Source organism: Suillus fuscotomentosus (assembly GCF_016647785.1).
Source record: "Suillus fuscotomentosus strain FC203 chromosome Unknown F5891scaffold_39, whole genome shotgun sequence".
In the NCBI taxonomy this organism is placed as follows: domain Eukaryota; kingdom Fungi; phylum Basidiomycota; class Agaricomycetes; order Boletales; family Suillaceae; genus Suillus; species Suillus fuscotomentosus.
This window is the reverse complement of record NW_024539551.1, coordinates 157723-173988: the sequence shown is the minus strand read 5'-3', so window position 1 is coordinate 173988 and position 16266 is coordinate 157723. Positions and strand designations below refer to the sequence as shown.

At 44.7% G+C, this 16266-nt stretch overlaps 5 protein-coding genes across 5 annotated transcripts; 2 read left to right on the top strand and 3 right to left on the bottom strand.

Moving 5' to 3' along the window:
* Window positions 1-590: 590 nt before the first annotated feature.
* On the bottom strand, window positions 591-1960 carry F5891DRAFT_899467 (uncharacterized protein; the record flags this gene model as incomplete). The annotated part of the gene is made up of 3 exons (XM_041373432.1): window positions 591-757; window positions 1279-1432; window positions 1685-1960. Coding segments are annotated over 3 exons (597 nt in total), but the record flags the coding sequence as incomplete, so codon positions are not given.
* A 1510-nt stretch (window positions 1961-3470) lies between these two features.
* F5891DRAFT_981830 (uncharacterized protein) lies at window positions 3471-4384 on the bottom strand (the record flags this gene model as incomplete). The annotated part of the gene is made up of 3 exons (XM_041377162.1): window positions 3471-3679; window positions 3775-3795; window positions 3928-4384. The coding sequence occupies 3 exons, from the start codon at window positions 4382-4384 to the stop codon at window positions 3471-3473; spliced, it is 687 nt and encodes a 228-aa protein (XP_041224000.1).
* A 605-nt stretch (window positions 4385-4989) lies between these two features.
* Window positions 4990-6300, top strand: F5891DRAFT_1190809 (uncharacterized protein; the record flags this gene model as incomplete). The annotated part of the gene is made up of 6 exons (XM_041367364.1): window positions 4990-5159; window positions 5202-5296; window positions 5346-5495; window positions 5552-6003; window positions 6054-6173; window positions 6229-6300. The coding sequence occupies 6 exons, from the start codon at window positions 4990-4992 to the stop codon at window positions 6298-6300; spliced, it is 1059 nt and encodes a 352-aa protein (XP_041223999.1).
* A 3744-nt stretch (window positions 6301-10044) lies between these two features.
* Window positions 10045-10433, top strand: F5891DRAFT_1190806 (uncharacterized protein; the record flags this gene model as incomplete). Its single annotated transcript, XM_041367363.1, has 2 exons — window positions 10045-10309; window positions 10366-10433. 2 exons carry the CDS (start codon window positions 10045-10047, stop codon window positions 10431-10433), a joined length of 333 nt encoding a protein of 110 aa, XP_041223998.1.
* A 307-nt stretch (window positions 10434-10740) lies between these two features.
* Window positions 10741-11454, bottom strand: F5891DRAFT_981828 (uncharacterized protein; the record flags this gene model as incomplete). The annotated part of the gene is given in 4 exon segments (XM_041377161.1): window positions 10741-10769; window positions 10878-11154; window positions 11174-11339; window positions 11399-11454. 4 exon segments carry the CDS (start codon window positions 11452-11454, stop codon window positions 10741-10743), a joined length of 528 nt encoding a protein of 175 aa, XP_041223997.1.
* Between the last annotated feature and the right edge of the window lie 4812 nt (window positions 11455-16266).

The window sequence follows — 16266 nt, the reverse complement described above, 5'->3', positions numbered from 1 at the left end:
CCGGCAAGCTGCCAACAGGAGAGTAAATCTAATATTTTGTGGAGCTTCTCCTCTGGGAGCGAAACAAGCTTGCGCTCTAGATCCCAGTCGAAACCAATATATCTTTAAATTGCTGCAAAATGGTGGAGTTTCTTGAGGCTCCAGGGAACTCCGCAATAGCTTGTCAGGGCTATGAAGTCCTCCTCGGTCCATGTAAGATGCAGTGGCCTGATGACAATGTAGGGATTCATTTCTGGCTGGGCTTGTAGAGACTGTTTTTACCTTACCTTATGTTGGCACTTTTGTAGCTTACATAATCAATAAATCTTTTCACCAGTTACCAGTATGAGTCAGAGTCCTCAGTAGTTTTTATGATATTTCCTCTCCTCTGAGCCTTGAGCCTGGTCCAGAAACCCTTTAGGGTCGAATAGCAGCTAGGTTCTGCAAGACCCAACATTGTTCAGACTCACCATCTGAATTGTTGTACCTTCAACGAGGAAATCATCTACCCATTTTCGAATTAATTCGAAACCAGCTTTGTGGTAGATTGCAACTAACATATCCACAACGGACCTGAAAACTCCGGCACTGGACGTGAGGCCAAATATCAGCGCTTGATCGATGTAAACAATACCATTCCAGAATATGCAGAGGGAGCTCTGCTGAGATGGCAAAACGGGGATTATGCGGTATGCAGATGAGATGTCAAAGGTTGCAGCAACGCAGCCAGGAGGTAAGGATAGGATCAGAGTGGCAGTTTCGTTGAATGTGCCCCAGACTGTTGGAAAATCGTCTGCGCATATTCTAGCATTGATGGACTGTACATCAGATAGATTGTGGGGGTAAGATAGGTCCTGAACGATATGAAATTTGTTTGAGTGTGGTTTTGGGACGAGGCCAAGCAGCGATGTACGAAAAGGACCGATTAAAAGTTCCAAATCCAAAGGGGCGAAGCCTGCAGAGTACCTGCCAGCTGCCTGCTCAGCAAGGATGTAAGCATCAATTATAGAGGGGTTGAGGAGTGAAGAGGAATGATTGTCGAAATATATAAGTTCTGGAAGGTGGCTCTGAGACGCCTACATTAAAATCATCATGTATACCATAAACTATGTGGCGCCAGTCATCGAATATACCATATTTACAGAGGAGCTCCTCCACTCGCACGTAGTTGAGGGGGGTAATTACTACACGAGGGTCATCCACGGACCCGACAACCTGCAGCTCCATGTGAGGTGTCTCCACAGAGGCTGCACAAATGGGCATTCTTGCAGGCTGGTCCGAAGGAACAGCTAGATCCACTAGCCCAGTTAAAACAGAAATGTTTTCTGCTGGGAGAGGCAAGGGCGTGTTTGCTTCTAGTGCCAGTGGCGAGGGCTGCGATGGGCTTGCCTGCAGTTGTGGTTTCGGACGTGCAGTCTGCAGGTAAATGGCCGGACATCCCACAATGAAAACACTGACTTGAAACTGCCATATTAAGCTTCTTGCGAGGGGATGTAGGGAAATCACTAGGAGCGGAGCGCTTAGCTGCAGGCACAGGCTGTGGGATAGGTGACATAGTGAAAGCAACTTTGTTATTGGCTAGTGTAAGGGCTGCTATGTCAAGACCCTCTAAGTTGTGCTCGTGGTTCATGTGGGCTAGCTCACGTTGTTGGACATCATAGTGCATTGCAATAGACCAACCATAAGTGCGGCCGATGTCAAGAACAACAAGGTGATGCAACACCAGTGCTGCTCCTCTCTCAGAACCCCAATAGTGCGAGGTTCTTTCCTCCACTGCTTTCGCTGCTGCAATCCAGTTGACAGTGGAGATAAAAAGTTCATTCGAACAGTCTAGGCCCTTGGCTGTGAGCCCATCGGAAGTGAATACAAAGGATGAGTCTTCTCCATGAAGGAAGGCTTTGGAATGAGTAGCATGGGTGAGGGTGGTGTATGGCACGTAACAGTATAGCTTAAAAGTGTCCTCGACTTTGGGTGGAATCGCTACGAGCAGCAGGTCAGATGGGACAGATCGACGACAGTAGAAACAAACGGTGAAATGTTGAACGGTAGGCACCCGAATGAACTGTGCGGCGCAAAATGGAAGCGAGTAACCCCAAACAGTGGGTATTACAGACGGTAAAATGGACACTGGGTGGGACAAAGCCACCCAGTGATATACGAGGAAAACGAGCAGACTACTTACGCAAACTTAGAGCACTAACTTTGTGCCTGGGACGAAGAGCAGGAAGTGATGGCTTCTTGGGCTCATCTTTTGCAGCAGCTAAGTTCACTCGAATGCGATCGATCGCTGCAGGATCAGCAACTAAGGCTTGATGAGGGGGGGCAGCTCTGGCCTGTGTGTGGTTGCCGTGAGCATTCCCTCGCTCGAGCTCAGCGATCCTCGCTTGTAGTGCCACGATTTCATCCACTGGAGCAAGGGCAGGCTGTTCCTGCACAGTAGGAGCTGGCGGCTGCACAGCTTGTTGCTGCGCATTCTGCTGTACTTCCTGCTGGTTGGGGGTATTAGGCATAGCAGTCTGCGCTGGATGCTGCTGGGGTGCAGGCTGAGGAACAATTGTGCCACTTTGAGTGGATGCTCTCGAGGATCCAACTCCTGATGAGGAGGCGGTCTGATGCCTCATGGAGGACGGAATGGATGCAGAGCTATGTACCTGTGGATGGACCTGAGCTCTGGGTGGCCGGAGGTGTAGGTGGAGTATTAGCAGACCCAGGCAAGTTAAGACCGATGTGTTCGTGCATATTAATATGGAAAAGGAGTTTAATAATAGCAAAGAACAAAAGTAACAACAAGTGAGTGTATGATAGCTGTGGCGAGCTTGTTGTTGACAATGGGAGGAAGAAAAACGAACATGGGAGACTGGGCTACCGCTCAGCTGGAAGTGTGGTGCCGGGTAACTCCGGCAGGCTATGTTACCTGGCACCTGGAATGACTTAGTGAATTTTCGCATTTTGCTTACTTGACCATGGGAACATTTTCCGATAAAAATCAAAGTTATAGCCCTTGTCAAGGAAAGTCTATCCATAGTCTTATGATATCAATAGGTCAAGATCTTAGTGAGTTATAAGGAAAATACTCGAAAATGGATGGTTCAAGAAAGCACCTTGACCGTGGGAACTTTTCCGATGAAAATCAAAGTTGTAGCCATGTCAAGGAAAGTCTATCCATGGTCTTATGACATCAATAGGTTAAGATCCTAGTGAGTTATAAGCAAAATACTCAAAAGTGGATGGTTCAAGAAAGCACTTTGACCATGTGAGATTTTCGCATTTTTGCTTATTTGGTTTAGGATTGCAATGGTAAGGATCACATAGTACACCCTTCATCAATATCTGTTCTTGGAGATTTGTATGAAGTGTTTTATGATTGTCATAATTGTCATAACTGTCATAATGGCCATAATGGCTACAAATAACCTGTTATGGCATAGACCCTTTTTCCTGATGTGATCCAGTTGTGCGAGATATGCTTGTAATTCCACGACAAGATCCTTTCAGATCTGGCAAACCATATAATCACCCTTGCTCTGTATGGCATCTACCATCTCAATGAACTTCTCAGTAGTATTGTGGTGAATCATGAAGAGTGATGATTCCTTCCACTTGAGGGCACAAGCGGGTTCATGAGCAGAAGTTGGTTCTCGTTCAAATACAATAGAGGAAGTCAAACTTGGCGATTCATGCACCGATTCGGACGGCGATTCTGACGTCGATTTTCGAGCGTCAGAATCGTGCGGAATCGTGAATCACCCGGAATCGTTGAAGCGGCTCTGGAGCCGCTTCAACGATTCGTTTCACCTTGTTTCACCGCTGATATGTCTACATTGGGATTTTTTTTATAAATTAAATACATAGTGATGAAAAACATATGATGAAAATAAAACTACAAACGAACAACGACGCCCGTCACTGATATCCCAGTTCTCATGGCAAAAGCAAGTAAAAACACACCTGCATCATAACGACGTGCAAAGATATCTTGTAGGGTGTGTCGTACGTGGTGTGCTACTTGTCCCTGATGGTGTGTGGTGACTGGTTCCCCGTCAGTTTCCTCGTCCGAGTCAAAACTCGACACAGAACTGTCTTCTGAAAATTCAGAATCAGCATCTGCATCACTGTCAGTGGACTCGTGATCTGAGAAGGTAGTGCATTCTGAGGTATCCGAGAAGTAGGAGCTTGAGGACTTGTCAGATTTGGATACCTGTGAGGTGGAATCAGTAGTACTGGTAGTAGTAGGTGACTCAGATGATGACTCGGAGAGAGTGGATTCTGTAACAAAGTTGTTAATTTGCTGTTTGGTCTGACGAGCTCGTCGACGCTGGGCTAAATGCAGGCGGATCTTCTTGTATCGGAGAAAGTCTTGCAACAGCCGTTGGGCACATTGCTGACATGGGGTGTAGCGAGCCATGATGTCACTAGTAGTGACTAGACATTTCATTGCATACTTATCTACATATATTTGATTATTTAAGTGCTGTCGACTCAGATGAGAATCATTCGAGAAACGAGTTGAATCAGTGATGAGAATCGGGGGTAGTCAACCTTACAATTGATTCATGGTCGATTCAGGTTGAAGAATCGTGTCGAAAATCGGAGTCAGAATCGAGGCGTGAATCGCCAAGTTTGACTCCCACTAATAGTGATACTCAAAATAGGTTTTGAAAACTCACTTAACATGCTTAACATGCTTTCAACTCTCGGCTACAAGTGTTTCAGAGAGTTTGGCTGTTGAAGGTCAGCCCAGCATGGTAAGCGGAGCTTGAAATCTTCATGCCTCCTGCTCGTCGTTCTGCATGACTCACAGTGAACTTTCTCGTTCGTTCGCCCATAATGGATGACAACGACATAACATCTGATGGACTGCCTCGCTCAAAAACACCTAGGGAATCAACTGGACCCCGGTTCACTGTGCAGTGGCACAATGATCATGGACTTACTGACGTGCTCATGAATTATCTCAGTACTTACCTGGCCGATTGCAGGATTTTGTTTTATTCAGATGGAAAAAAATCCATGGCCACTACTGGTGGTGATAGCCCTTTGGGCTCAGACAAGGGGCAAATTTACGGTGGTCTCACCAAGATCATCTTTACAGATCACCCCAAGTATGGTGCCGCATATTCATCTAATTCCAAAAAATTTCACGACGCTGTTGGCAGTCACATCACCACACAAGTCCTTTTGTTTTTTTTGTTCTACTAATAAAAATACTAAATTTTACTCAGTCTCAGGAAAAAATACAAGAAGGTCAAAGCGTCATTTGGCAGCACAGGCACTGGGGTGATGCCAACTGAAGGGAGTCAGGCAAAGAACCTGTTGGGTGAGTCCTTAGTCCCGATTACTTGGTTATTGGCTGATCAATTCTGTAGATGCAGCGCTTTTGGAGCTGCTGTGGTACAAGGATCTTGATACCATCTGGCACTCCAATCCTTCAATGGCCAGGACCACACACTCGTTAAAACTGGGTGTTGATCACGCCGGCGCCCTGTATTCCCTTGTTCAGTCGAACAGCGGGGCCAGTGCCTCTACATACTTCGGCGCCACTCAGCAGTCCTCACATCCCCCCAACATTCAGCCATTGCATCCCCCCAACATTCAGCCATCACATCCCCCCAACATTCAGCCATCGTATCCCCCCAACATTCAGCCATTGCATCCCCCCAACATTCAGCCATCACATCCCCCAAACTTATCATATCCTGCACCCCTGCACCACACCCCCCCCCTGTACCTCCTAACATGAATATACTTGCTGGCGGCCAGTATCCACCAGTGGTGCTGCAACAACCCCCTCCTGCTCCATCCTATCCCCCTCCCGAAGTCCATCTTCCCGGCCTCTCGTCAGATGACGATGAGGCCGAAAATAATTTTTCATTTGATAGGCGCCTGGGGGATCCTGCTGAGGATGACAACATGATGCTCGAGGACGACAAGATGATACTCGATGATGCTTCCCCCATTGCGGGGAAGAAGTGTCAGCTCCCCTCAACATCATCTCCTCCTCCCAATGTTCCAGAACTGTTCGAGGTACCAGCAAAAACTCCGGCATCAGCATACAACAGCCGTTCGGCATTTAGGGCGCAGAAGCCCTCAAGCTGTGGGAGCTGATGCAGACTGCCGTTGGAGATGTCGTGCAGCGTGTCGACACCATCATTGATGACGCGCAACTCGTCGTCAGACTTCCACATGTCCCCGATGTAGGACTTAGAGTCCTTGTGGCCTTGTAAAGGCTATTTTTGCATTGTCCCATAGGTCCTCGTGTTGCGTGCATCTTTCCTGCTATCGGCCGACGGCCACGGCTCGTGCGCGTATATTGGACCATAATGGCTTTTACTCGGCCCCGTCGTGCATCCTTATCCTGTCCTATTCATGTCCTCCGCTGGTCTATTGGTGCGTATTTCACTTGTTTTGGAATAGACTGACCATAATTCCGATGCTAATTCATTTATATCGCTATTACTTTCGTCATGGGCCCTTATTACCTACAGCCGCTACCTACTTGGCTCCGAATAGCGCTTCGGCGCGTCCTCATATATACTTGTACTTACGAATTTCATGTAGCTCTTACCTCCCATATAGAATCCATCACTCACTTGCACGCATTACTGTCCAAACCAAAAGTCTAAACTTCGTGTCAACCACCGCGCGTAACTATCGGCCTTTCGCGTTATTCCTAATACTTCGCGGCGCCTGCATATCTTCCCGCACGGCCGCGCTTTATTGTGCATTAATGTATCTTTGGCTGCTCAACCTTGTTCCACGCTGTGTCAATGGCGGCTCGCTCGCACTCGCATCGCATTGTGTTCGCATTCGCGTTCCATCCATTCTCAACCACCCTTTTTAGTTTCAGTGATTTCCCTCCACTTTATATAGAGGAATCGTTCTCAGTAGCAATCCTCTTGGGCCGAATCATATACTCGCGTCCAGAGGTTTATTTGAGTTTCACCCCACTTCACCCTTTCTTCCCCTTTCACCCCTTCTCATCTAGCTATCATTCCTCACACACACCGACACCTATGCCTGAGACCTCCCTGCCAAATAGCGCTGGCAGCTCGAAGAAGAAGAAGGCCAAATCGGACGTGTCGCAGCAGGTGGGACAGGTGAGAGACGAGATTGAGAGCATGCACTCAGACGTGATGTTGCGCCATGACAGCAAACACCTTCGCTTCCTTGCAAAGCTCGAGGTTAAAAGCGAGCATAGTCATGACACTAAAAAGTATGAGTGGCTTCGTTCCAGCTGCAAGCATGAGGCCTCGCAAGCCACTGTCACCCATCAGCGCATGCAAGAGGTGAAAGCCACTGAGATTCGCCTTTGTGAGATGGACATTCATGTCCACCAAGCACATTCAGAAGTCCTTGACAAGGAAGCGGAGACTCTGCAACTCAAGATACAATTTCACCAAATGATGCAGGCAAGCAAGGCGGCATTAGATGGAGGAGTTGGGTGAGTTGTCTTGTTGTCTCCATTTGTTGCTTGCTGTCTCCATTTGTTGCTCGTTGTCTCTACTTGTTGCTCATTGTCTCCGTTTGTTGTTGCTCATTGTCTCTTACTTGTTGATGTTGTCATCATGCTTACATTTGTGTTGTTGTTACTATGCCCTTTGTTGTTACTGTCATTGTTATGTTTGTTTTCTTTTGCTGTACAAGTGCATTGGCAGTAGTACATATCTAATCAAGTACTATTGTTGTCATCCTTCCCTATGGTGTGCATTTGAGTGAGGACTGTCAAAGAGTAAATCCATCAGCCTTGCTCTAGCAGCTTGTCCTGGAGTGCCTTCATAAGTCCTGTCCCCAACAACTTCTTCACCATCTGGATACTCAACCTCTTGGTCAATGCAATCTTCCCCCTCTTCACGAGCCCACTTTAGAGAGCTCTCATATGTCCCATCCCTCTTGCAATGCTTGATTTCAAAGCGAATGATCATGTTGTGTAGGATAATGCAGCACTTGATCCACTGCACAGTGAACTCAAGGTCTTTCTCAGCCTGAATTCTGAACCGGAGCTCTCAAAGGGACTGGAACTGTCCCTTCAAAACAGCGAATGTGTGTTCAACATGAACACGGATCTAAAAAATTCAATTTACTGAAATATAAACCTCAAAAAAAAATACCTTAGAGAGATGATAATTAAATGTCTTCTGGTCCTTAGTCAACCACCCACTGCAAGGCTTCTTGAAAGGGGCAATGCACCATGGCTCCAATGGATATGCACTGTCAGCCCACACCCAATGACCATCAGGTAGAAGGTCAGCATGCTCTTCATAGAGATGGGTAGATCAAAAAGCAAATGCATCATGGACACTCCCAGGATGACCCAGAGAATAATCCACAATGAGAAGATTATGGGGCAAAATGACTGCCTAGAATTAAATCAATTTTTGCACATGAAGATTAAAAAAAAAATACCTGACAGCCAAGGGAATATTTGGATTTCCTATCATAAAATGTCTCACCGAAGTAACCAGGTTTGGTGAAAAGATTCATAGTTGAGCCATCAATTGCTAGAAAGCCACCCTTCCACTCTGGGCAGGTACATGACTCAGCAAATTTGCGAGCTAGGTCAGCATCCTCAGAATTATCCACTGCAGATTCATGCAGATCTTTTTCATGTGTCCTCCTCCCCTTGGCACTTATTTAGTCCCTCCGGCATTCACTACCTACAGCTGATTTCATTCTCATGCGGACTCCCTTTTTTTATGAATGTTAACATTTGAAATACAATGTATATCTACTATGGGTTGCTTTTTTTTACTTGATGTATGACTTCCCCCTATGAACATACACTTTGAAAAATCACAAGTGTTTGAATCTCCGACTTCGTGCCGACATGCGCCGAGCATGTTTTGAGCGAGTTGAAACCAACTTTAACCGAGAGTTCAAAGCATGTTAAGCGTGTTAAGCAAGTTTTCAAAACTTTTCAAAACCTATTTTGAGTATCACTAATGGTTAAAAGAAGTAATGATGTGGAATCTTTTCAGTGAATGTAGAACATCTCACGATGGTCGGTGATTGCTGCAAGGGCATGCTGAATACATTCCTCTTCTGTCAATTAGATAAGTTTAACCAAGCTCAACTTGAAGGCTATATTCATTGCTTACCTTCAGAATTGACCTGCTCAGCCCTGGTCCTTGAATCCTCCGGTGAGCTACTTATGGTTTGCGCCCATGATGGCATAGTGTTGGAGTCACAAGCGGTGATGGTAGGATCACCTAGCTCCTCTGTTCTGAATTTCAAAGACTTCGCCATAAACATAGTCTCTATGCTCCTGTGGCACACTTCATCCTCTTTGGAATGAAGAATGTGTTCATCCTCTTGATGTTGATAATATTTTGAGAGCTTGAGAAGAACTCCTACCACCTGCATATTGGTATATGGATCTTGCATCATTTTACTGATACATTTGTGAGCTCTGCAACAGCATATGTGCCACTGTCCTTGGGGTGCAGATGCCATGCTAGTTGTGAATTAAGACCTTTGAAACCCCCAGTGAAAATCAAAAGGTGCATATAAAGGTATCAGTAGAGGCTGTGGATTGATATGTTCATTACGTGCTGTGTTTTGATGCCTTGGGACAAATCTTAAGTGTGTGTAGCAGCGGTCGGCATCACTGGTGTGCTCAAAAGAGATATCTGGTAATTGCATGTATAACCTGTGAGGTAGCTTAGCATACATATATGATAATTTACAAATCCAACAAGAATTGCATTGAGAATCTGTTCTGGTTGTGGGGTGTTCAAAGTGGATGGCGATTTTTACGTGATTTTCGATTTCTGAATCGTCTTGTAATCAGATGCTGATTCACCTCAAAATCGTCCACTCTGACTACCACTAATGTTTATGATTGCCTTCAATAGATTTGTCCCAAGGCATCAAAACACAGCACGTAATGAACATATCAATCCACAGCCTCTACTGATACCTTTATATGCACCTTTTGATTTTCACTGGGGGTTTCAAAGGTCTTAATTCACAACTAGCATGGCATCTGCACCCCAAGGACAGTGGCACATATGCTGTTGCAGAGCTCACAAATGTATCAGTAAAATGATGCAAGATCCATATACCAATATGCAGGTGGTAGGAGTTCTTCTCAAGCTCTCAAAATATTATCAACATCAAGAGGATGAACACATTCTTCATTCCAAAGAGGATGAAGTGTGCCACAGGAGCATAGAGACTATGTTTATGGCGAAGTCTTTGAAATTCAGAACAGAGGAGCTAGGTGATCCTACCATCACCGCTTGTGACTCCAACACTATGCCATCATGGGCGCAAACCATAAGTAGCTCACCGGAGGATTCAAGGACCAGGGCTGAGCAGGTCAATTCTGAAGGTAAGCAATGAATATAGCCTTCAAGTTGAGCTTGGTTAAACTTATCTAATTGACAGAAGAGGAATGTATTCAGCATGCCCTTGCAGCAATCACCGACCATCGTGAGATGTTCTACATTCACTGAAAAGATTCCACATCATTACTTCTTTTAACCATTAGTGATACTCAAAATAGGTTTTGAAAAGTTTTGAAAACTTGCTTAACACGCTTAACATGCTTTGAACTCTCGGTTAAAGTTGGTTTCAACTCGCTCAAAACATGCTCGGCGCATGTCGGCACGAAGTCGGAGATTCAAACACTTGTGATTTTTCAAAGTGTATGTTCATAGGGGGAAGTCATACATCAAGTAAAAAAAAGCAACCCATAGTAGATATACATTGTATTTCAAATGTTAACATTCATAAAAAAAGGGAGTCCGCATGAGAATGAAATCAGCTGTAGGTAGTGAATGCTGGAGGGACTAAATAAGTGCCAAGGGGAGGAGGACACATGAAAAAGATCTGCATGAATCTGCAGAGATGTAAGGTAAAGTGAAAGACAATGTTATAGTTGTGGAGAGTACGGCTACCTTTGAGCTGCTTTCCAGGATGCTGCTGCACCTTGCGCCTCAAGCCTTGAGCCTCAAGTTGAGTGGATAATGGATCTTGAGTGGTGCTGCACTCTTGTGGGCCCATACCAGCATGGTAATGTTTGGCAGATAAGCCATAGTCATTTCGCAGTTGCTCAGCAAGTTCCTCACACTCCGACTTCAAGAAGCCATGCACAATGCCAGTATGGGTAGCATGCTGTGACTTGATGAAACCAGCAATGGCTTGAACCACCTTCTTTTTCGTGGACGGTTTAGGCTGTACGGCGGCATAGTACAGGTAAACCTAAGCATGCCTTGAGCCGGCTGGATTGGAATAAGCGCAGAGTGGATCCCTCAAGAAGGGGAGTGTAGAAGGGGTAGGGGGTAGTGAGGAACCAGCGGCTTGGCAGTAAAGATGAGCCGCTGTGGGTCATGTGTGGGACCGGCACTAGAATAGATTTCCTGTAAGATAAGGGTGAATATATTAGCTGGAACTTACAGGAGGCAAAAAAAATACTTACCTTGGGTTGATGACACCTGAAAATTTGATGTCCTGCTCAGTGCTGTGTGTGAGCATTGAGGCTGGATGGTGAGGTCGATGATGGCATCAGCATGCTCACTGCGAGACGAAACTTCGGAACTTTCCGAAATTTCAAACTCTGCCACAAACTATGTCACATATACACAAATGGATAGGAGTTTTGATTCCCTCAACTCCCTGATTGTGACCATGCCTCAACTATCCACCTGTAAAGAACTCCTGGCTATTGTAGATCAGGCTGAACTTTCCCTGGCCAAGCTACAGTACCAGGATATCCTGGACAATTGGTCTGACTTTGAGAGTGATTCTGACTCCGAGGACTCACTTTCCACTACTTCAGATGATAATTCAATCAATCTATCTTTTAGTTCACCTTCCCCCCCCCCCCCCTCCCCCCTCTCCCCTATGACAAGGACTTCAGATTCTTCCAGTGATGGTTCTATCTCTTCTGATGATATCGCTTTGCCTTACGACCGCCTCCGTGACACCATTCATGCTCTTCATGATGAGGTTAAGAGGGCTCGTGTACTCCATAAGCCCAATGAGCGAGCCCCTTCAGTGACAAATTCCATATTATACGGGCCAGCAGATCATGGGCCCATGTTGTGTATATTCTCGATGATGATGGATGGGCCAGGACACATATTATTTCCGATGGAGACGGGTGGGCCCATGTATGCCAATGATATATATATATCCTTGATGTTGATGGATGGGCCGGGGGAATATGATCATTCATGGAGATGGGTGGGCCCATCTGGGTAATATGTAGAGTAGGATATTATAGATAGCTGGGCTGAAGAGAAATGTAAGGCAAATATTGTTATATAGATGGGCGGGCCGACGGGGGTGTATTACATATATGGGTGGGCCGAGGTAGGGGAATATTATATAGACAGGTGGGCTGATGTGGGGTGTATTACATATACAAGTGGGCCGACGTGAAAAGTATTACATATACAGGTGGGCCGACGAGAGGGATATCAAATGGATGGGTGGGCTGAGGGTGTGATAAAATATTTATTACATAGACAGGTGGGCTGAGGTGGGGTATAATTATATAGATGGGTGGGCTGACGTAGGATGTATTATATAGATGGGTGGGCCAACATAGGATGTATTACATAGACGGGTGGGCCGAGGTGGGGGATAATGCATAGATGGGTGGGCTGACGTGGGGGAATTGTACATAGATGGGTACATATATGGGTGAGCCTAGATATGTTCCATCAAGACATACAGCTGATGTAGCCACCAGTGAATCAAACACGTAGGATACATGTACACTATGAGTGCATATACCTACCATCAACCACCAAATCTAAACCCCTAAGCACAAAAACATAAATCAACCATGTGTGGCATTGACCAATAATCGAGGACTGAAGTGGAAAAACCCCATACCTGAACCCTGGTGTGCAACATATCCTATTTATAAGCATGGACACTAGAAGCACAACACTCACAAAAATATATATGTCAAATTTTCAGTGCCAAACACCAAACCAAGACGTACCAACCCCTGAATCCCGAAACCCAAGACTGCCGGGTCTCAGGTTTTGGGGTTCGGGGGTCCCGGAACTTGGAACTTGGGGAAATTTGGGGAGATCAATAAAATTTGATTTACAATCAAGTTTATTGACAAACATGTTGACTTACCCATGTTTGAAATATATTTTGTTTACACATACCGAGTTCCGAGTTCCAGACCCCCGAACCCCGAAACCCAGCAGTCTCGGGTTTCGGGGGTCTGGAACTCGGAACTTGTGGAAATTTGGGGGAATCAATAAAATTTGATTTACAATCGAGTTTATTGACAAACACATTGACTTACCCATGTTTGAAATATATTTTGTTCTACATACCGAGTTCCGGACCCCTGAACCCCAAGACCCGGCAGTCTTGGGGTTCAGGGGTCCGGAACTCGGAACTCGGTATGTAGAACAAAATATATTTCAAACATGGGTAAGTCAACGTGTTTGTCAATAAACTCGATTGTAAATCAAATTTTATTGATCTCCCCAAATTTCCCAAGTTCTTACCAACCCCCAAACCCCTAAATTGTGGACTGCTGGGTTTCGGGGTTCGGGGGTCCTGGAACTTGGAACTCGGAACTTGGGAAATTTGGGGAGATCAATAAAATTTGATTTACAATCAAGTTGATTGACAAACACATTGACTTACTCATATTTGAAATATATTTTTGTTGTCTCACATACCGAGTTCCGAGTTCTGAGTTCCAGGACCCCTGAACCCCAAAACCTGGCAGTCCACAATTTAGGGGTTTGGGGGTTGGTAAAATGTGTATGGATATATGAAAGGTTGATTTAAACATTTTTGAAAGATGTCTGATCAAATGTCAAGTCCTGAGTTTTGAATTCCAGGTTTTGGGACTCTAGGCTTCAGGACTCCGGGCTTTGAGACTCGGCACTCCCGAAACCTGGAAATCAAAACTCGGGACTTGACATTTTATATGCAACATCTTTCAAAAATGTTTAAATCAACCTTCCATATATCCATACACATTTTACCAACCCCTGAACCCTGAAATTGTGGACTGCCGTGTTTCGGGGTTCGGGGGTCCCGGAACTTGGAACTCGGGATGTGAGACAACAAAAATATATTTCGGGGCTTGGGGGTTAGTAAAATGTTTATAGATATACGTAGGTTCATATAAACATGTCTGAAAAATGATGTTCATCTCAAATGTCAAATCCTGAGTTCCAGGTTTCGGGTTTCGGGACTCAGCACCTGGCACCCGGCACTTGGGGTTCAGCACTGAAAATTTGACATAATTCTGGGTTTTGGGACTCTGGGCTTCGGGACTCGGCACTCCCAAAACCCAGAAATCAAAACTCAGGACTTGACATTTCATATGCAACATCTTTCAAAAATGTTTAAACCAACCTTCCATATATCCATATACATTTTACCAACCCCCGAACCCCGAAATTGTGGACTGCTGGGTTTCAGGGTTCGGGGGTCCCGGAACTCAGGACTCAATATGTGGGACTGGACAAAGATATTTGTCAGGGTTCGGAGGTTAGTAAAATGTTTATGGATATATGTAGGCAGATTCAAACATGTCTGAAAAATGTGTTTCATTTCAAATGTCAAGTCCTGAGTTCTGGGTTTTGGGACTCAGCACCCGGCACCCGGCACTCGGGGTTTGGCACTGTGAAATTTGACATTCAGGTGTTAGGGTGTTCGGGTTTCGGGTGATATCTACCTCAATCTACAGTTTCTAGTTCTGGATATTGGAACTCAATGATTGAATCATTCAATTGTGGCATAGGTAACATGCATTGAAAAAGATTTATGTACATCTATCACTGAGCAATTATGTAGCCATTTCAACCTTCTCACCAGGACAATCAACCTTCACCTCAACATCCATCTCCTCATCAGAAGAATCATATTCTGGCAGGAGGTTGCCTGGTTCATCTGGGACCACAATTTCACCGGAAAGCCCAAGACCTGAAAATATGTATGCAACATTTCCATTTTTCACTTGTTGCACTGATCACCGAGTTTCAAGTGCCGAAACCTGAAACTCAAAACTGGGTGTGCAACATGTTCATTGTTCATTTACATTACACAGATCATTGAGTGCTGAGGGCCGAATCCTGAAACCCAAAGCTCAAAAACATGTATGCCACATGCCCATCTACTCATTGCACAAATTACCAAGTGCCGAGTGCCAAAACCCAAAACCTGGTACTTCAAATGGACATGAATTCTATATTTGTATGTATTATCCATTGGTGTAGGGTTCAAATAACTTGGGAATTGTATTTGTCAGTGCTCAGTACTCGGTACTCAGTAGTTGGTAGTTGGTAGTTGGTAGTTGGTGGTTGGTGGTTGGTAGTCAATATAGGCAAATGATAATGAAAAATGAAAGTTGTTATTATGCTTAACTTCCTTACTGAAGGTTGTAGTCCGAGTCTAGGGGAGTGTATTGGTAGTCTTTTCTTGTCCATCAGTTATCATTTGACTGAGATATAAGCTAAAGAAATCTGAAACATCGGCGATAATGAAAAATGAAAGTTATTTGTAATGATATTTTCAGCCTGAATCATATATAAATGTGACTTTGTATAAAAGATGTCTATTGTCACTCTCCACACATATGTCATTTTGCCTATCATTACATCAATCCTTCATGAATCTTTCTAAGCTTTTAAGCTATTATAATGGATGTATATGGGTGTTATTCCAGGTCTATGATCACATCACAGGCTTGTTATGTTGTATATCTCGACATAATGTGCAAGTCTCGCTATTAATATTCATTCTTTTATCTTTAAACTCACTCACTGCACACATGTATTTCATTTGTCATTATTGATGTTTTGGATTTCTTTAGCTTATATCTTGGTCACATGGTAACCAATGGACGAGAAAAGACTACAAATAAACTCACCTAGACTCGGACTACAACCTTCATTAAGCTGACTACTGATTCTCGGATACCGAGTATCACAACCAAATACTGAGTACCAATTACCATGTACCGAGTACTGCGTAATGAGTAATAAGATAACCAATTGACAAGAAAAGACTACCACTACACTCACCTGGACTTGGATTACAACCTTTGGTAAGGAAGTTAAGCATAATAACAACTTTCATTTTTTCATTATTGCTGATGTTTTGCCGAATGACAAGGAAAGACTACCAAGACACTCACCTTGACGTGGACTACAACTGTCATTTTTCATTATCATTTGCCTATATTGACTACCTGAGTCTCAAGTACTGACCACTGACCACCAATCACCAATCACCGAGTACCAATCACTGAGTACCAAGTACCAAGTACCAAGCACCGAGTACTGAGTACTGACA